This window comes from Archocentrus centrarchus, chromosome 16 (assembly GCF_007364275.1).
Source record: "Archocentrus centrarchus isolate MPI-CPG fArcCen1 chromosome 16, fArcCen1, whole genome shotgun sequence".
Lineage (NCBI taxonomy): Eukaryota > Metazoa > Chordata > Actinopteri > Cichliformes > Cichlidae > Archocentrus > Archocentrus centrarchus.
Window position 1 is genome coordinate 10,003,600 of NC_044361.1, and position 21,802 is coordinate 10,025,401.

Genomic DNA, 21,802 nt, shown 5'->3' on the forward strand with positions numbered 1-21,802 from the left:
GGATGTATCAACTAGTGAAAGGTAATTCTACAGCAGACAAAACCATGCCATAAAAAAATGAAGCTGCTTGGGGAACAGTGTTCAAATGTAGCACTCGTTCCTCGTTGCAGTTCCTGGGGAATATTTCCGACTGCACCTGAAAGCAGCATGAGTTTATTGAAGCAGCCAGCAGGCGCAGTCAAGAGTGCGGAGCGGTGGAGAGCAAGCTCTCTGCTTCCTGGATGGGAACTAGAGACAGGAGGAGGACCGAAACACACACCAGCGCGCACACAGGCAGAGATCGGGACGTTTAAACATGTTTTAGCTTTCCTTTAATCCGCAGCGTAGGTGCGGGGAGGCGGTATCGGGGCGGCAGCAGTAGCATTAGCTGCTGACAGCAGGTTATTACAGCAGCAGACTGTATTAACTCATGTGCCTGTGCCACAGTAATAAGAGCACTGCGGCTGTGGATCTGGACTCACGCTGCTCCTACACCCAGTGGTCCACAGGGAAGGTAGGTTCCGCACCATTTGTGGCTTTACTGTCCATCCTCAAAGCTGTTTATTGAAGGTGTTTTCATAAGTAAAGGCGTCAGTTTGCCAGTTTTGACCTGTGCTGCTGCACAACCTTGACAGTGCTGCAGATGTGTCAGATTTCACGTGTGTGATGTGGTTTGTTGCAGTGCAAAAACATTAGCTTTCAGCAGTCTGCGAATATGCATGGCATTATTATAGTCAAATCATATCTGTATCCAGCACAGTGATGAACTGGTGTACTTTACATCAATTCTCACATTTCCTTCTGTTGTGTTTCAACTTTATGTGCTCACGATTTTATCCTCTGTCCCCAAATGCAAACAGGTTACATGGCAATAAATCCTCAGACACAGACAGGGTGTGATTGCAACTATACAAATGATGCCATATGAATTCACCCCCCCACCCCACCCCACCCTCCAATGCACACTCCCAGCTCCCTCCTTCCACAGCACAGTGACAGTCTGTGTGAAAGCAGCAGCAGCTTTTCATCGGGCAGATCTGGTTTTTCCGTTTTCTGCCTCTCCGGTCAACAATGATGCTTTGATCCCCACCATCACCACCTCACCCCGCTGACCCCCCCCCCCATCCCGTGTCTGGAATGCCATTTAGACCCTGATCCGTGAGGGCTGCTAATCGCTGAATGGCCAGCTTCCACACTGAAAAAGAAAGTGACTGCACACAAAGGCATTTTTGATTAAGGAACTGCTGCAACAGTGGAGGTTCAAGTTTTTTTTTTTTTAGTGGTGAGGATTGCAATGAGGGAGGTTTTTTTTTTTTTTTTTTTTTTTTTTTTTAATTTAGTTGCCTAGTAATTGTTTGTTCCACCTTACACTCACTGAGTGTGCACTTCATAGTCTGTAAAACTACTTTTTATCCATGATATCAAAAGTGGACAGTGTATGAGTCGTCATAATTTCTAAAGTAAGAACTCTTCCACCTTGCTGTTGACCCAGGTAAGCTCAAGTTCTTCTAAACTCTGAAGCTGCTCTGTGATGAAAGCTCCACTTTGTTATTAATACTGGAGTTTTCCATGAAACAAGGCCAGCAGGCATGAAAGCTGTAATTTCCCATGTGAGGGGTGGTTATGCTCAGGCAGGACAGGACAGGCTGACGGCATTGTGGGATGACGACTGCGCCCGGCTCAGCACGTCTGCCTGAAAGTAGAGATCAGACTATGACTGTGCAGGAATAGCAACGTGCGCTGCTGCGTGAGCTCACCGAGCTCGACCATCAGCGATCTGCGTGTATGCTGCCACAGATCGATCGACGGCTCATAATAAAAGAGGACACTGGTGGTGTTGTTGGCTGTATTGATTGAACTGCTCCAAACTTCACTGCCAACTTTAACAGTCTGCTAAAATAGAGAACATTGTGTATGGGGATCATGTGTGATTCCAACAGCCGCTCATGCTGCAGAGTGTGTTTTTAACGCCACAGTTTCCTGTGTGACCCTGTTTCTCTGTCCAACTACTGTTATCCACAGGATTAATCTCAAATCCCAGATTATGGGGTTATTATTTCTCATGCTTTTTGTAACTGGACCGAACCAGAAAGGGTATTTTGGGGCTGTTTGGTGACCCTCGTACCCTTTAACATCAGATTAGATTTTTACTATTCACCTACCTTTGTCCTGCTGTCCCAAAATAAGAAGTAGTCCATAATCTTTTTTGATAAGCAAAGGCTTGCAGTATGGCTTTGTAGAGTCATAATGCCTCTATGTTGGTTGATTAGTCCCTAATTTGGTCCAGACCGAAATATGACTGGTGGAATAATTGCCTTGACTTTCTATGCAGACTTTGACTTTTGTGTTCTTCTGACTCTTTATCTAGTGTTTGTGCCTTTCTTCTCATCTGCAATATATTGATACGGAAATACCTCTTATCACTTTCTCTTGCAAAACATTATTGGTGTTCGGGTTCAGAATATTGATAATCTGCACCTGCAAGATTCTCCTGGTCAGTTTTGGGAATCAGAGTCCCTTCTTCTTTATGACTTTATGAGTGAGGGCAAAGTGAACACAAGTCATCTAAGCAGCCAGCAGGCGGAAGTAAATCTGACAGCTTATGAAGTAATCACATAATTAAAACTGATGATGCGATAAAGCGCCTTCTTCATTCATACATTCACATTTATTCATACTTAGCACTTCTGCCTAACATTCAAACACACACCAGGGCAACAAAGACGACGTGAAGCGTCCAATCTATCATGTCTAATCTCTTTTAATACTTTTTAAATTAGCTACAGTTCAGTAGTATTTAAAATCATTGCCTTTATTTGAGCTAACACCCCCCGTTCCCACCTTTCATCTGATCTTGTTTTGCTTTCTTGAGGGATTTTGTGAGCAGCATTCCAGCTTATAATTACATAAGACTTTACCATGTTTCTAAAGTTGGCGTGACAGTCAACAACCAGTTCTTCTTGTCAGAATAAATTAGGCATCTGCTCAATAACTGTAAGCATGGTAACACACACACACACGCCCTGGACTTTGGAGTTGTAAATGACATCCATGTATTGAGAAACAACAAACAACAGTACTTTCAATAGTAGTGTAGTAATAACACATACCGGTAACTAGAATTTGACGGTGACTAATCATCTCTCAGGTAACAAAACAATTACAGTGCGCTGCTTCAGAGTTTCTACACCAGTTTTCAGAAGGAGGGTGCAGTGTTGTCTGATGGGAAGGGAAAGCAAAGTGTTACACCCATGCTGAAGAGACAAATAGATTAGTGCTATTTCTGCTTTTTTTTTTTTTAGAAACATGGATCCCGTAGCTCTTCTCCGTCCCCAGCAGAAGGGCTAAGAGCATCCTGATTCCTCCGCCCTCGTGTAACTCCCTGCCTGCCTCGTCTCGTCATGGCCAACAGGAGTCCCACCGTGAGCCGGGAAGCACTGGAATCAGCTCCGGAGACGCCTGAGGCCGGCGCCAGCCTCCAGGTGTTCTGCAAACTGTGCCTCAGCGAGCAGCCATCGACAGCTACCACAGAACTGCAGAGCTGCAAGTGCATCTACTGCACAGCGGTAGGTAGAGATGATTTTTTTCAGGCTACAGCATTTACAGGACGTAATGCTCATGTCCACGATTTGTTTGAGCAGTTTAGGACACATGAGCCCTTAACGGGACTCAAACCTTTGATTATGAAACCGAGTGGGTGTCCAAAGCTATAGTCATATTTCATTTCTCATCCTTTTAGTCACTTCCTGCAGGCAGTGATCCAACACCAGCTTTTTCTAATTTAGGTAATTTAGGCAAATGTCCAGCGTTTAACTTACTTGGAATAGGATTCTCTTTTTCATCATTTTCTCCGTTGTGACCTTAAAATAGATCCATCATATATCCATTCCAGTGAAATGAGCTGGTTTCAGCACAGGGCCGGCTTGCTTTCACATTTACTGTCTTTGACTTGTGCGTGGAATTTTTGTTTTTGTGTGTGTGTGTGTGCTTCATCACAATGATTTTTTTTTTTTTTAAACAACTTACAAAACTTGTCCCAAGTTTCTGTTTCAGTCTTTTACAGGAGATGATGAGAAGCGCTATCTTTAGACAACAGAGATGTATTATTTATAACAGGAGTACAGAGGTCTGTTGCTGCGCTGTTGAGCGTGCATACCTGCGTATCAGAACGGAGTCCAGATAGTGGCAGGCGTTCATCTCCCTCCGAGCTTTGGTCCTTTGTCAGAGCTGCGCGCACAAGGTCGCACAGATAAAACTAACATACATGCGCGGGGGCTACTACAGAGAGGGAAGCTGATACCGTCAACGCTTACTTATCTGTGTTATAAAAATGAACTATCTCCTTCTGTCTGCTTCAAGAGCACGTGGTACTGCTGGCATTGTTCCAGCTTGTGTGTGCGACCAGCCCTACATGCTGTATCAACACAACAAGCACGGGTTCCTACTACACTTCCCGATCTCATGGTTGATGCAACATATGACTTTTGACGTGTGAGCGCTTATGAGGAAGCGCTCTTCATGTGGCACTTCAACTGTCCTATTTACCTAGCGGCTTACTCTGCATTTTGTCTCGAGTAATACTGTCACTGCTCGATTTGGTGTGTAAGTTGCAGATGAACTGCTGTTCGTGTCACTGTTCTCCCTGCGTGATTAAATGTCCAGTCTAATGCTGCATTGTCCTTCGTCCCTCTCCAGTGTTTGCAGCAGTATGTTCAGCTGGCCATAATGGAGGGTGGTGGGGCACCAATCACCTGCCCCGATATGGCGTGCCAAAAGACTGGAGTGCTCCTGGACTCAGAGGTATGTCCTCTTCAAATATGTGCGTAAGTCTTGACGCAATACAGAAAAAGTTTTCTGAGGAGATAAAATGCAACCACCACGAGTGATCCGCACGCCTGTTTTGTTCTTGTTGTTGTGCATTCCTTGAATGTCTCAGTCGGTGGTTCCACCAGTTTGGTTTCAGTCCTGAGTGCTGCCGCCATACTTCTCAAGAAGTAGGAAGCTGGATTTTCACGGTTGTGTTTTTAAAAGGTCTAAATTGCTTAAATGCTGCGTATCCAGCCTTATTCATAGTTCTGATGAAATTTGTTTTGGTTTTGAGTGTGAAGAGCTCACTGACGTCAGATGGGAACGTTAAAGTGACACGCATAGTAAACACTTAAGTGAGGGGGGGTGAAACTGCTGTATCATAACCACATTGAAGTACCACTTCCTTAGTCTTCTTCTTATCAGAATACAACTTTATTAAGATGCTCACTGCAGGAGGTACATCCTTAACTAGCTTTTATTGTCCTTTAGTTTGGAATAGAATGGATTTGACTGTCGCATTTCTGTCAAAACAAAAAGTTAAAACAATCAGCTGTAAAACATTAATTCTGAAAGATGAAGGATTTTACTGCCAATAAAGACATTCTAATTGTAACTTTGTAGCTTTTTTTATCTGGAAAATACTGCATTCAGTCCCCCCTTTTCCCCCTCATAGTGTCTATTTTCTAACCACTGAAGAGTTTCAGAAACAATGCCGCAGATTGCAGATGCTGGGTAAGCGGGTGATCCTAGATGATTTGACACATCACATTGTCAGCAGTGATGCCAAATAACCTCATTCTTATCTGGACCACCATGGAAGACTCTGGCTTTGCAAATGTTATAAGCTTCGGGAAGTCTAGTATTCAAAAAATACTGTTTCTTTTCCAAATCTCTGAGCCAATAAAAGTAAACTGCAATAAGTCAACAAAACAACTAAAGGAACTCTCTGTGATTGCAGATAGCCAGTCTGGCAGCAGCGGATCAGGTGGAGCTGTTTCTGCGTCTGAAGTTTGAGAGAGGTGGGTATTGTTGCGTTCACGTGCTGATGGCAGGCGGTGTGCTATTTCAGGTCACGCATGCAGCCCCAACCAGGGTCGAGCTTAACATGCTTGGCGTGTTGTGGGGCTTGCAGCCCTTTTTTTTTCCTATTCAGCTATGGTGCAGTTATAGCCCAGAGATCACTGAAATTCTAGCTATAAAACATTCAGTTAAAGGGATGAATGCTGGCAGCATATAGTTCTAACAGATATGTTAATATTCTGTTAATCTGAAGCTCCCCACTAGAAATAAATTGTGTGAGCTCTGTGTAACTGAGTCCAGGAAATGTTTGTGAAGGTAAACAACAACTCTGTGGATAAAGCCGTCTGTTGACATTTATAAACTGCAATCTGAGGGCACACACACTGAGCTATATTGGTATTTTCCATTTGCGCAGGAACAGTACGCTGCAAATCCAATAACAGTTATTGTTTGCTCTATTCATAAATCATAAGTCTCATGTTATTGGAAGAACAAAGAAGGGCAAAGTGCAGATGGTCTTGCAACAGTGTGTCCCTTCTTTTATGAGTCATTGTGAAAACATGTAGGGGGGGGTGTAAAAGAGACTGAGTCAGCTCGCAGTGGGTGCTTTTTGTTTTGGTTGTAATGCATCACATTAGTTTCTTTATACATTATAAATCTCACTCTAAAGCCTGTTGACTTTCAGACATAACCAATCAAATGCATACATTCTGTCAGATGTTTTAGCCAAGCTCTCCCCTCAAGCTAAACTCAGATGGTGAAAATGACCAAAATTATCTGCTTAATATGAGAATGTTGCTTTTAGCTTTGAGCTCAGAGTGCTGTAGGACTTCCTGCTAGCAAGCTGTTTGCTGAGTGGCCTGAGTTTGAAAGGATGCTGACTTCTCATACAGTAAAAACATTCACTTTACATTGATTAACTGGTCAAAGAGGGCATGAGAAACAGTAGCTGGACTGAACTGGACGAGAACCAACATAAATGTCTGTGAGTTAGCTGATAATAATAATGGGAAAAAACTGGCATTGGCTTTTTAATGTATGAGTTTATTTCCTGTATGTTTATTATTGTTTATCATAATGAAAATAATGAAATCATGAAAATGTGTTTACTGCTTGATTTGCAGAAAAACTATACAACAATTACTTGATACTGATGGCATGGCAATGGTAAAAGTACTTGATAAACATAACAAATATTACTTAATATTGATGGGAAAATTTATCTAATAATGTAGCCACAAAATAATAAGGGCAAAATGACTTGATATTGATAGCAAATATTACTTAATTATGAAGGCAAAAGGTAATTAATAATGTCAACAAGAACTCTGTAATAATGGAAAAACATACTTATTAATGAAGGCAGACTTTTGTTGGCTTGTTTTTTGTTTTGTTTAGTTTAGTTATCAGTGTTTGTCTTAATTAATGTGTGGTTCCTTCACAAAATGTGCCTGATGGGTGAAAATGAAGATATCAGTGATCTTTGATCTCAGTCTAACCTTTGGGGATTTTAGTTTTGAACACTGTTTGTTGGCATGTGTGGCTTTATTGACAGCGACACAGAGAAAGAGTTAACATGTTGAAACAAATACCTAAAAACTTTGGCAAATTCTTAAAAATTCATTCAATTCCGTATGAACTACTTCCTGTAAAGCATGAGCTTGATATACTTTCGCTAACAGCAGTTCTTTTCCTCTCCACAGGAGTGAAGCTGGACCCCAGTAAAGCCTGGTGCCCGGTGCTTGAATGTCAGGCAGTGTGCAGCGTGCAGCCGAGCACCGAGGGCCAACCCGCCGCTGTCCCCTGCCCTACCTGCCGCGCCATCTTCTGTTCTGGGTGCAGAGGGCCCTGGCAGGATGGTCATGCTTGCCCCGAGCAGCAGCCCATGATGACGCCTTCTCATGAAAGCAGGTCAGTCAGCCGGCCTTTTGGTCCGCTGCCCGCCGCCTGCAGCCACAGAGCTGCGCTGCGGAAATGATACTGGACTAAAAGCTGAGCGTGTTAGGTCAGGACACCGAGATACACTTGCTATGGTTGCATGTGATGAAATGACAGATGAATATTTTTTTAAGACATTGCGTGAATTACATTTGTTTTCATTCCTGGTGTTTTGTTTTATGAGGAAGACCCCATCCTTTCATTTGATATAAAAGACCTGACATTCACTGGTGCAGGAGGTTCACAGCACACTGAATGGATTATATAAGTGATGCGTAGTTCCTCGTCCCTCAGTGGGTACCCTTTGCTGTATAAAAACATTATTTCAGGATTAATAGCTTAGTATTCCTCAGTAGTGCCCTTTTTGTAGTCCTTGTTGAACAGCGACATTACTGCACCGCTCCGATCTGCGGCTCTGCCAGACTGACTGATGTCACTGGGGAGACACTGAGTTATATTGGAATTCCATTGTCTCTGTGCCAAAGGGAGGAGGAGGAGGAGGAGGATGAAGGGCTTTGAGCCAATTAGCTCACTGTACAGCAGTGAAGTGATGGTCTCTGCGCTGGAAATGAGGAAAAATGAGTTCAAATCCACTTCTGAGTTGAATGTAACAGCATAATATCTGTTTTCTTCAGCCTGCAGAGGCTTACAGCAGCGTTTGTATGTTTCCAGAAGTTTTAAAAATACTGTCAGGAGTCTCAAGTCCTCAGCACAACCCAAAAAAGGTCCTTCATTTTCATTTCACTTTTATATTTTATAGCTTTATTTCCCAGCATAATGCTCTATTTCCCGTTTTAACATTAGCTGCGTAAAAACAAGGAACTGCTCTCTATTTTCAGCTGATTTTGTGCTTTTTGAGCAGATTTGTTAGTTTTCCATTGGGGCAGCATTATTTTCTGTCATCACATAAGCTGTGATAGCTTCTGCCAAGGCCATTCAGATTAATCAAAAACATAAGCTCGTTTAGGACTGCGACAAGTTTTTCCTGGTTTCATCCAAGCCGCTCTCCATCGGCGTTCTCGCTTTCTGGTTTTAGCTAAAGTCGACGAGAGCAGAATTTTTAATGCTGCCTTCAGAACTTCAATAGGATCTGATGTCTTTCCAACCAGGGAGGCAGCCTTCAATAAGCACAAATCTGTATTAGCCACTAATACATTCTCTCACACTTGTTTATAGCAACAAGTTCTTAAAAACCGGCTGCACCCTACCCACACAGCTCCACATGACAAAGATAGGCAACGAGCAAATATGCTAATTTAAGACTAGAGGTGTGTTTAAGGGCTGTATAGAGACACCAAGAAATCTAAAATGAGAGAAATGTTACTTTTAACACACTTTTAAAGATGATGAGATTTAAAAGAACTGAAAGAACCATGAGAAATACAGTGTGTAATTGTAAACCCTTAATTATAACTTCAAGACAGTGTGTCTCCTAATGATTAGCCCACTTTACAGTGAGTACTAACCCTTCACCTAGCCTCTAAATAAAGATTTCACGCTGCCTGGAAGCCCTCATGGCATTAATGGCATTTCTCACGTGTCGCTATTCACAGGGCGCGCTCAGACAGCGACTCTGACATGCCCATCAAACAGTGTCCCATGTGTGGTATCTACATCGAGAGAAACCAGGGCTGCGCACAGATGCTGTGTAAGAGCTGCAAACACACCTTCTGCTGGTACTGTCTGCAGAATCTGGATGTGAGTCTCCCCCTGCTAATCATAGCTGTGATGCACTTTTATTTAAACTTGAAGTTGAACACTTGTTCATGTCTTTGCATGCATGTGTGTGTGTGTTGTGTTTAAATGCAGGGTGATATCTTCCTGAGACATTATGATAAGGGTCCATGCAGAAACAAGCTGGGACACTCCAGGGCCTCAGTTATGTGGAACAGAACGCAGGTGAGCCCATTTGCCAGGCAGCGGTGCAGACACACAGTATTAATTTCAGGCTTGCGGTGAAGTTGTCATTGCCTGAATGGATTAGCACACAGAACCACCCATCCGTGAGACCTGGTTGTTTAATACGCATGGGCTTAATTTGAGGAAAATCGTGCTAACATGCAACTAGGATTTTGGACTTTATCCACCTGCATGGGACCCAGCTCTCATTCACCACGAGACGTGGGGAATATTTATTGTCTTTCTGCTCATCAGCTGCTTGGTTTATTAAAAAATTTCCTCTCAGAAAGCTAAAAAGTCTGACGCAGCTTGCTGTTTTCCACCAGTGCGCCCAGCAGGTCCTTTAAACTCAACTAATCCCGGTGCTAATCTCAAATTCCTGGCCCGTAATGATGCCATCTATGCAACAAAAAGATTTCAACTGGCCACCAGACCTACTTTGTTTCTGCTTCCCCCTGCTCTAATGCCCTTATCACATGATTAGTTTGCTTGGGACCTCCTGATTGTATCTTGGTTGCTTAGCATTGCTAAGTATGTGAAGCGTCAAAGTACAACAGAGCAGTTGTTCCCTGCAAAACAAGTCATTATAGAGCTGGTTACACCCTTGCCTAACAGGTCCTCTGAGTGTGTTTGCCCCAAATTATTTTTGCCACAGCTACATTTAAGTATTCGACTCTGTTAGATATAACAGTTACTAACCCTTGGTATAACTACATAGCCAAAACAAGGTGGACCGCTTATGACACGCATCTGTGGTCATTTAACATGTCACTTCTGCTGCCACAGCCATTAATGTATGTTCTCCTCTGGCAGCACACAACAAAAGTGTTATTGCTGCTGAGGTTGAGTGATAAAGACTGACTCACAGTTTGGTGTTCCTGTTCATGTATGCGGAATCTGATTAAGGTGAAGTCATGCTTTTTCACACCAAAACATGTCTTCACGGACCTCGGCTTGTCCATGGGAGCGTCGTCATAGTGAAATACAAAACCAGGGAAACCCCAGGCTGTTGGACGCTAAGTCCAAACTGTGTCATGAAGAACTGAAAATATTTTTACCATGTAGTGCAAAATATAGTGCAATTACAGTGAATCGATAGTTGAGGTAGACTCGGATTTAATGTGAATATTATTGATTGCTGATTTCTAAATATCAGGGTCCACATTACACATAAGCCCATTATTATAGCCTGTCAGCTGTATGCTGCTTGCCTTTGATTTTTCCATAAATGTCTAATTTTCTTTGAAATCTAGAGGTGTGGTGTAGAGTCACACTATTATGCATTTATTACATATGATATGTGTGATGTGTGTGTATGTGTGTGTGTGTGTAGTGTAATATACTGGTGCATGTACCAATTTTACTGTAGGAGCTATTGACATTAATATAGTCAGTCAGAGTGAACATTTTCACTAACTTAAAACCAGAGACTGTATATAAGACCTGATGGTCTGTGTCACACAGCAAGCCCTGGTATTTGTCAGGTAGTTCCATTAAAATGCTCCACAAGTCAACAACAGCGCGAACACAGGTGAGAGGTTCAGTGCAGTGTCACTACTTAGCAAGGTGGCAGACGCTGATTACAGGTTACAGCTACCTGTGTCTGCACACCTGTGAAAGAATTATGTCCTGCTGTGAAGTACAGACAGTCTTATGCTGCGTTTCCACTTGCACCTACTCAGCACGGCTCAACTTGACTCGTCACGGTTTTGTTTTGTTTCCATTGCAATTGATTACCACCTCAATGTGGGTGGAGTCAATATAGCAACATGGGCAGTAGTCTCTTGACGACTCAAAACACAACACAACAGATAGAGATAGAGGCAAGTTAACGGTAGCTAATGCCAGTTTACTATCGTCATCATGCATAAGTCCCTCCGTACAAGGTTTTAATGAATGAAGGTTATCATTGTTAAATATTAAAATATGTACGCTGTGTGCGGGTTTCAGATGGCTCGCTTGTTGCAAAACTACCACTGCAAACAGTCAGTCTAGGCATTCAACTGAGCCTCCCAGTGGTTTGCTTGCCTCTATTTTCTTGCTGTTGGATTTTAAAAATGGTTGATTCTGGTGAAGGAGTCGCTCTCATGACTCAGCTAGTGATGACGCTCTCTGGCCAATCAGTGATATGCTGTTCTTCAGCGTCACATTTTCGGATTGCCTCAGATTGCTTGGAACCCCGGCTGAGTTGGTACTAAAAAAGTACCTGGTACCTGGTACCAGGACCTAATGAAAAAGCCTACAAACCGTGCAGAGTTGAGTCAACCTGCGCTGAGAAGGTACTAATGGAAAGGCGGCATAAGAAGCCTGTGCTTCAATTCTTGTATTTTATTAAGATTTTACTCAGTAATAATTAGCCAACAACTGCATCAATTTGTTGTACCAAACAGTTTAAAAATAGCTTTAGCTGGGCGCCCGGGTGGATCAGTGTTAGAGCAGGCGAACATGCAAGGCGAAGTACAGGCAGGGCAGGCTTGAGTCCCTGCCTGTCACCCTTTGCTGCGTGTCTTCCCCCATCTCTCCTCCCACCTTCCTGTCCCTCTACACTGTCACTAAAGCAGCTATAGCCAAAAATAAAAAAAATAGCTTTAGCTAATCCCTCCATCTGGTCCAAATATAGTTACAGACAGCTAACATGGTGGAGGCTAAAATGCTTTGGAATCCAAAATCCACTGGGTGACAGCATCCATCTTTTCTTTACAGTTTGTTACACTTTTGGAGGCAGCCTCAAGTGGCCAATCCAGGAATTGGAGCTTTGGGGACTTAAATGTTGGCTTAATTTTTCAGCTCTGGAGTTTGCTGTTTTCTAAAACAGCAAGAAAAAGATTTTTGACCAGTAGACCATTAGAATGAAACCAAAAATGCTCGAAAAAAAACACTGACAAAAAGTATAACAATATATATATATATTTTTTTTACTGTTTCTTGCGCAGTAGGTGATGTAAAGAAGGTTTACGTCACGACTGAATCGAAACGAATATGAGAGTAAAGTTGCAAACCATAAAACCAAAATGAGGAACTGAAAGATTTTGTAGGCATGATAGGATGGTACTTCTCTGCTGGTGTTATGACCAAGTGCTGACATGAATAACATTTAATGCTTCTTGTTTTCCACCAGTGCAGCTTTATACATGTTGCTTTGTCTTTACTCAGGTGGTGGGTATCCTGGTGGGGGTCAGTATCATTGTGCTGGTCACATCACCTCTCCTCCTGCTAGCCTCGCCCTGCATCCTGTGCTGTGTCTGCAAGCCCTGCAAAGGGGATAAGAAGAAGAAGAAGAAGAAGAGGAAGAAGAACCTCAGCCAGTCGGACGCCTCCACTTCATAGCAGCTCCCCGCTTTCATCTGTCTGCCTAGGATCACTCTGCTAACCTCATGATTGCCAAGGAAAGTTCAAGCGCTGCATGATGGGAATAAAACAAACTCATTAAACAATGGAATACCTTTCTTTCTTTTTTTCCATTTCTGGAAGCTCTCTAAGTGACTGGATCATCTGGACTTTCACCTTAAGCTTCAGTGAGAGGGCTGCTCAAAAATCACTCTTGAACCACAAGAGTACATACTTTTAGTGGTGATGTGTAAATATGTGGATAATGAATGTAAGTCACTTGCCTAGCCAGTTTTTAGAGGCACAACAAGATAGTTATGATACAGCAGTGGGTGTGAGAGTATTCCTGGACAGGGCTTTCTTTCTCTCTCTAACACACCCACACTAACACATACATGCAGTTCAAAGTGCAAAGCCACCCTCATGTGCCAAATGTCATGAAGCCAAACCAGAAATGTTAGGCGCTCAAGTGCCTCGCTCTATAGTGCCTGGTGCTTGGTTCGATTTGCTTTGCCTTCCATTCTGTCTTATGCAAATAATTTTAGCATTATGGAAATGGACAGGATGCCACACGGTTATAAACCCCTCAGTGATGCAAAACATTCTTTCATAATAGGTGAAGGCAGTTGGAACCATGTGTGCACTGTATAATCTGTACTGATATGAAACACGATAGGGCTTCAATGGTGCACAGAGAGAACTCTTCTTCTGCAAATGCTTGTTGTTTCCACCTGGTGTATGTTCCAGACCAAAGGCCTAAAGAGGACAGTGTGTACTTTTCTAAAGTGTGTTAATATGTATTTATGGGGTGTGTGTGTGTATGGTATCATTTCTACATTTGTTTTGATGTTTCTGCATCAGATATTTTATAAAAGCGCCATTGTAAATGGAAAATAAACTTAATGAATTGAACATGCATTGGATAGAGCCTTTGACATTCATCATTAGTTCACTTTCGTAAAGAAAGATATGAGGAGAGAGCATACAGAACATGTACAGTGGGGGGAAATAATTATTTGATCCCCTGCTGAATTTGTAAGTTTTCTCACATGTCACTGAGTGAAACAAGTGTTTGATCTCCGAGCAAAACATGACTTAGTACTCGGTGGAGAAACTCTTGTTGGCGAGCACAGCAGTAAGACATGTTTTCTTGTTGGTCACCAGGTCTGCACGCCTCTCAGGAGGGATCCTGGCCCACTCCTCTTTACAGAAACTCTCTAAATCTTCAGGTTTCTCGGCTGCTGCTTGGCGACTTGAAGCTTCAGCTCCCTTCACAGATTTTTCTATAGTATTGAGGTCTGAGACTGGCTAGGCCACTCCGTGACCTTAATGTGCCACTCCTTTTTTTTGCCTTGTTGGTACGTTTTGGCTGATTGTCGTTCTGGGAGACACACCCATGACCCATCTTCAGTGTTCTGGCTGAGTGAAGGAGGTTCTTGTCCAAGATTTTATGGTACATGATCCCATTCATTGGCCCCTAAATGCTGTGAAGTCGTCCTGTACCCTTAGCAGAAAAACAGCTCCAAAGCATCATGTTTCCACCTCTGTGCATGACTGTAGAGATGGTGTTCTTTGGGTCATACTCAGCATTTCTCTTCTTCCAAACACAGCAGGTCAAGTTGATGATGATTTTGGTTTCATGTGACCACAGCACTTTCTCCAGAGCCTTCTCTGAATCATTTAGATCTTCACTGTCAAACTTAAGACGGGCCTGTACATGTGCCTTCTTGAGCAGGGGAACCTTGCAGGTGCTGCAAGATTTCAATCCATTACTGTGTTCTTGGTGACTGTGGACCCAACTGCCTTCAGATCATTAAGAAGCTCCTCCCATGTAGTTTTGTGCTGATCCTCACCCCATGAGGAAAGATCTTGCATGGAGCTGCAGACTGAGGGCGACTGATGGTCATTTTATATGATAATAATCCCACCAACAGTTGTCACCTTCTCACTGAGCTTCTTGCTCATGGTCTTGTAGCCCATTCCAGCTTTGTGCAGGTCAACAGTTTTGTCCCTGATAGCTCTTTGGTCTTGTTCATGGTGGTGGAGAGATTGAAATGGAAGACACGTGATTCTGTGGACAGGTGTGCTTTATACACACAACTAGATTGATTGATTGATTGTAATCTATGTGCTACATGGGCACTCAGCTGAGTTGTAAGGGATCAAACACTCATTTCACTCAATGACATGCAAATCAATTCATAACTTTAATGTAATGTGTTTTTTTCTGGATTTTTGGTTGATATTCTGTCTCTCCATTAAAATGAAACTGTCATAAAAATTAGAGCCTGTTAAAATCAAATCAAATAAATACTTCCCCCATTGTAACCATGCTTTGTATGGGATGACAGACTATAGACTGTGTGGTAACGGACCCCAATCAGCCGTGACCTTAAAAATTGGGTATGTGTCAAAGTACCAACCACATGAATGCCATGACTCAAAGTTTCCCAGCAGAACACTGTATTGTAAGATGATGTAAGTTATTCACTGGACAGGTTAATGGTATAACTGTGTACTATATGAACATAAAGTTTGACCCCATTGTCTGGTTTTCACACATCATTGACATCCTGTAAATAAGCTTATACAGCTCTGCATGAATATGCACTCACAGACCACTTCATTGGGTATACCTCTTCAATTGCACAACATTTTGTGTGTTCAGAGATGCTGTTCTACATAGCTTTGTTGCAATGCAGCATGCAGATATCTGATCAGGCAATCACACGTGGCAGCAACTTAATCCATGTTGGCATGTAGACATGATCAAGACAACCTGCTGAGGTCCAAACTGAGGAACTGCTGATCAACTGGGATTTTTCTGGACAACCATCGCCCGGGTTCATAGAAAATATCCAGTTCTCTTCATGAAAAACCTTATTGATATCAGAGGTCAGAGGAGAATAGCCAGATTGCCAACAGTGATACAAATAACCACTCACTGCAACCAAGGTATGCAGAAGAGCATCTCTGAACGCACAACACGGCCACCGGATCTCAATCCAATAGAGCTACTACTGATACTACGAGGTGTACCTAATGAAGTGGTGGGTCAGTGTAAGTGTTTTTTACCTCCGCCAAGGAGGTTATGTTTTCGGTCGTGTTGGTTTGTTTGTCTGTCTGTCTGTTTGTTTGTTTGTTTGTCAGCAGGATTACTCCAAAAGTTATGAACGGATTTCGCTGAAATTTTGTGAGTGGTTGGAAATGACAAGAGGAAGAAGTGATAAAATTTTGGCGGTGATCCGGATCATGATCTGGATCCAGGAATTTTTTTAAGGATTCTTCACTATTGCGGGATGGGGGGGTTATTGTTGTCTGGGAAAGATGAAAGATTATTTCACAGTATTTAGATACACGTATTACAGCATCAGTGACCCTATGGCCTTGGCGGAGGTTTGCGCTCTCTGAGTGCTTCTAGTTGTTTTTTTGTTTTTGTTTTTTTAACTACATCAAGGAAGCTGCAGTGAGTGAAACCAAAGTGAGACATGCTTTCATCCATTTTCACCATTAAATGTTACTAATGAAGTCATATTAATGAAAAAAAAATCTAAATATAGGGAACGTTTTCTATCTAAGTCTGTGCTGGTTTACCGATTTCCACTGAAAACCTTCGACAAGAAGCAAATGAACCTAAGTAAGAATATATGCACTTAAATTCTGCGTAACCACCTGTGTAACAAACTGACAGCAATGTCATGCAGGGGGGTAAACAGATTTGGGGCCTGAGCAGTCTACATCAGGGGTCAAAACACCACATGACAGGGGTAGCAGAGCTAAGGGAAGCAGTGTCCCACTTACAAGAAGGATTCTGCAAGCAGCTAGAGGCCAAGGCAAAGCACAGCCACTGGCTCACAGAAGCCCAATTACCCATCCACACACAGACAAAGGCACTCCCAGATCTGTGCCAATGAGTCTGAAGGTGACTAAGTGTGAAATTGATAGGTCACTCGCATATGACTGTACATGCACTAAATATTCATATGTTTTGGGTAGTGGTGAAACAGATATACTGATGTAAAATGTATAATTTTCATGTAAGTACCATATGTGTCAGATTGTAATTAAATTAACTTCAGAGAATCAAAGAAAGCTGGCTCACCCTCACTACACCTCCAAACTTCAAGTATGAGAGTTTAGAGAATTTGCTACAAAGAGCCAACTAGAATTATAATAACAGCAGCACAGAGAGTAATAAAGCTCCACTGTGCCCATAGCTCAGGGTCAACCCAAAGGCCAAGATAAATGCAGCAAATGCTCCAGCTGAACAGTTTGGCTTCAAAGGGATTTCAGTGACACCCTGTGTGTGGACACGAAACTGCACTCAGCTCAGTGGGAGTCAGCTAAGTGGGCGTTGCGGGCAGAACTTTTCCACATCACAAGACCAACACGAGATGTAAAAAGAGTTTGCAAAGTTATACAGAAGTCACATGATGGGGCAGCTGTGGTTGGAAGAGGATCTACAGAAAGGAGTCACATGATGTTTGCATTTCGCTTCAGTAGGACACTTTGGCTTTACTAGCATACCATCTGAGATAATTAAGCATAAACTGACAGGAAAGCAATAGAAAGGGGGAGGGCAATGATGGTTTTAGAGAACTAAAAGCAAAGGGGGAGAAAGAAGTGCCAAGGAAGGAACAGGAGAAATAAAACAATCAAGATTGAGAGTTGGATCCATTTGATATGCACAATTTTACTATAATTTGATGTGAAAACGTTATGATGCAACATCTTTATCATTATTTGTTAAATTTGTTGTTATAGCGGATCTCAAAGAACAGAGACAAAATTTATTTATTTTTTTTTGCTAACTTAATAAATTCTTCTGAAAGCATGTCATTAAAAAAATGAGGGTACTCTGTAGACTTGATAGATGGGAGGTTGGCTTTTTACAGAGATGGTTTTGGTTTATTTTTGCTTTTTGTTTGATTGACAAATTGAACCCATTGAAGGGAAACAGGTTGTACTGGTGCACTCAAACACTTGCAATAACATCGCTACTTCATGAGTCGTTATACTGTGCGAACAGCAGAGGGATGCTAAGTCACGCCACGACCTGTCTGTGTTTTCCAGTGACTTTGATCACGTGGACAGTTGGAGCCATGAAAACTAATCTCATGTGGAGAAGCTCCAGAAAGTGAAGCGTGAGTCTGCGTCTGGTTTGAAGATTCACTGATGAGATGAACAAAGCTGAACACAAATCAACTTGACTGCAAAGCAAACTTTGGGGTTTTTTGTGTTTTTTTTAGAATGCTGGTTTGATGTGTGAGCAACCAATCCAGTTTTTTTTTTTTGTTATATTCAAGATGTTTTTTACTTAATTATTTACTTAATTTTTAGTTAATAGACCCTTTTACAGTTTGTAAACAGTGATGACGTAGGTAAGGATGCGCGCGTATTTTGGAAATGGAAGTATGGCGGAATGCAATACCTTGTCAAGCTACGTGAAGGGATTATCCAGGAATGATCGAGAAAACTACCTGCGCAATTTAACTTCCAGATCCCCATGGTAATACCACAGAGATCTGGAAGTCGGTTGCCCACCAGTGGGTGGAAGACGTTAGCAAGTGGCCCAATATCCAGGGGCCAGATATATACACGTATTTGGTGGAGAAACCCAGAAAAAAACTCAGAAAAAAAAAAAAGAAAAAGATCAAGATTCATAAACACTAAAATAATTATTCAGCATAATAATTGTGCCTCGTCACCCCGTCACCAGAATTGACTGATGATGACATCCAGGAACTAAAGGCTGTGGATCCAGATGCTGCAGTGCTGACAAGTCTGGAGAACAGTGACACAGAAACACCATCATCAGACAGTGATACAGAGGAACAACCAGGCATGCCAGAGCCCCTGACTGCTTTATTTAACTAGTACACTCAAGGGAACTCTCACCACATTAATTACTGGTTAAAAGTGAGGAAACATTTTACAGACTAAAAACTAACATGCAACATCATCAATGTCAAAAACTAGAATGGGTAACACGGCACCAGTCAAGGTCAAAGCACTGGCACATCCATAGGGCTGGTCGGATTACAAGCACTAAATTTCACCGTGTGACCACAATAGACAAAATCAGCAAGAATTACCTTATGGATATAATGCAGTACAACAAAAACCAGTTGAATGTCCCATCTGTTCTCTGGGGTAAAAACATGGAGGAAGCGCAGGTGCAGCCCTCAGAGCCCCACCTTTAATTGTCCCCACATGGGATAGTAACATGTACCTGCTGTGGCAAAGGGGGTGGTAGAGATAAAATGTCCCTACAAGTACCAGGGGGGTCTTCAGGAAAGTACAGAAGACAAGCACTTCTGTCTGGACAAGTCATTAGTGTTGAAACACTCACACCCAGTGGCGCAAAAAGGGGGTATGCACTATATGCAATGCATAGGGGCGCCACACAAGAGGGGGGGCGCCAAAACGATGTGGGAAAATATTTCTCTAGTTGCATTTTCTGTATTTAACAGCTGTGCATATGACATGATCAATAACAGGCGCGGCACTGATTAGGCGCCCCTGCGCTCCTTCTCCTCCCTTCCTCCTGTCCCCGTTTAAAGACAGTCGGCAAGTGATGTCATAGAAGTCTTGTATTTTATAAGTCCATGAATAAGTGATCTGCACACATGAACACAGTAAATGTTGAGAGTATGCGGATGGTGTGTGTGTAGTGTTCTAGCTAGCGGTTGATCGCAAGGTGCCGCGCCAGTCTGAGACGCCCTCCACTCGGGCTGAGGATTTCACCGCTTCACTTTTGGAGCTCTGCTGTCACTGCATTTAGCAAACAGGAGCTGCTTTTATCGCTGCTTACGCCTGAATTATTTCACTGCAATTTACAATCTACCACAGCAGGGAAAGTTCACAATGTGCACGTTTGCTGTCCCTAAGGTCATGTGCGCACTTGATTTTGCGGCTACAGAAATCGAAATGACAACCAGCATGAATGAGGAGAAGTAAGAAGAAAAACGAAGATCAAATGAAAATTTCAGGCACGATTTAACACGAGTGGATCATCGCTGACAAGTTTTTTCCACGCCTCCACTGTCTGTGTGGTTTTACTGGCTGTGCAGAGAATGTCAGCTGTTATTTTTTCCCTACATCAGCTGTAGCCACCAGAATGATCACTATAACCACAATCTGGTGGTAATTACACTATTGTGGTTTGGTTTGTGCGATTGTTTGGTGCCGTTTCCTTCACTTTCTATGAACTGACAGATTTCCTCAGGCAGCTCATCACACCTGTGTAATAAGGCACGTCACCAAATTCAGAAGCTATTTACTCCAGAAAAGACTGAAACTGCCGCGATTTAAAACCTTTGCCTCTTATAAAGTTTCCCTGTCTGTGTTACGGTGTTTATGGCGCGTTCTGTCTTCAGGACTTTGCTGTGCAGCGTTTCCTGCTGTGTGATGCAGTGATGCATTGTCAGCTCACCTGTGCAGGTCTCCCTCTCTATCTTTTCCCGTATCTGTCCCACCAAGCCGCTCTATTCCGCGTAGCGCAAGTGAGGAAAAGAGACAGATGGTTCACCTCCCATGTCAGCGTTCAGATCTTTTGCCTCCCACCTGTTTGGAAAATCCCTGTTTTCCACTTTTCCTTTGGTCATTTTTGGGGAGTCAGGCAGCTTTAAATGTCACTGTAAAAAGTGCTGACCGATGTTTTATCCGCTGATTACTGATCAATCGGCAATACGGAAAACGGGTTAGCACACAGTTCTTGGCCTGCCGGCAGCTGTTGCAGTACGTGGAATTTGTAGTATAAGTGGTGGGAGCACATTTACCCACGGGCTATTAATAATAGCTATATGAAATCATCTTGCTGGCCAGAAGTGGCCGGAAGTGGCCCGCAGAGCTTGAGTCTGACACATGTGACATAGAGAAAAACTGCAGTACGGAAGTTAAAATGTGCAGATGAATTGATAGTACGAAAAATTATTTCTTATCCGATACTTGATTAATTGATGGAATAATCGATACAATACTCGATTACTAAAATAATCGATAGTGGTATTCAGAAAGCCATAGTCAAACATTAGTTTTCAGCACCAGTGGAGCTGTGAAAGGCCTTCAAGAAAATAAAAAATGTGTCCGCATACACCTCAGAAAGTATATAGCTGCGCCCCTGCTCACACCCATGCTACTACCAGATTCAGCTCCACATGTTTGTGGCATGGACGACAAAAGAGTTTGTTGTGCAGCCTAGAGATCAAGAACTTCTGCAGGAGACTTTGCCAAAAGCACAAAATGTCTTCATCTCATGTGTGTTGCCAGAACTACTGACAGGAAGATACCACCCTGCCTTGGAGACGCAGAACAAAGTGGGATCAGTGTCTAAATAATGCCGAAATAACTAACTTAAGTAATATCACTGTTACACTCTTAATGACTGCAGCGTTAATGTTCCTCAATACACTAACACACGAAAACCCACGTTGGTAGCGCTCATTAAATGCGCACGTGAACAGAGCATGCAATCAATTGAGAGTGAAACGGGTATATTCTGCTAAATCAACTATATTCTTTACTTTCAACACTACTTACTTGCATTTCCACGCACAAAAATAAAAAATGGGGTGGCTAATGAAGGAATATTCATGATATATGCCATATATATATCTTATGTACATTTACTTCCCTGAGAATTTTGTTTTTGATTGGAAGATAAACATAACTGATTAAAAATACAGAATTTTATAATGTTCCGTGTCATCATGAACTTTGTGTTCTGACTGTACAATGAACCACACTGATGGAGACTACACAATAATAGAAATGGAGACTTCAAGGTCACCCTGTTGTTGAAATTCTCTGTTTTCCACATTCTGTTTTG

At 42.5% G+C, this 21,802-nt stretch overlaps 1 protein-coding gene across 1 annotated transcript; it reads left to right on the plus strand.

Annotated features, from left to right (window-relative positions):
* The first annotated feature begins 223 nt into the window (after nucleotides 1–223).
* rnf144b (ring finger protein 144B) lies at nucleotides 224–15,480 on the plus strand. Its single transcript, XM_030750821.1, has 8 exons — nucleotides 224–493; nucleotides 3,282–3,545; nucleotides 4,675–4,779; nucleotides 5,747–5,807; nucleotides 7,512–7,719; nucleotides 9,300–9,444; nucleotides 9,556–9,645; nucleotides 12,799–15,480. Exons 2-8 carry the CDS (start codon nucleotides 3,381–3,383, stop codon nucleotides 12,970–12,972), a joined length of 948 nt encoding a protein of 315 aa, XP_030606681.1. The 5' UTR covers nucleotides 224–493; nucleotides 3,282–3,380; the 3' UTR covers nucleotides 12,973–15,480.
* The last annotated feature ends 6,322 nt before the right edge of the window (nucleotides 15,481–21,802 follow it).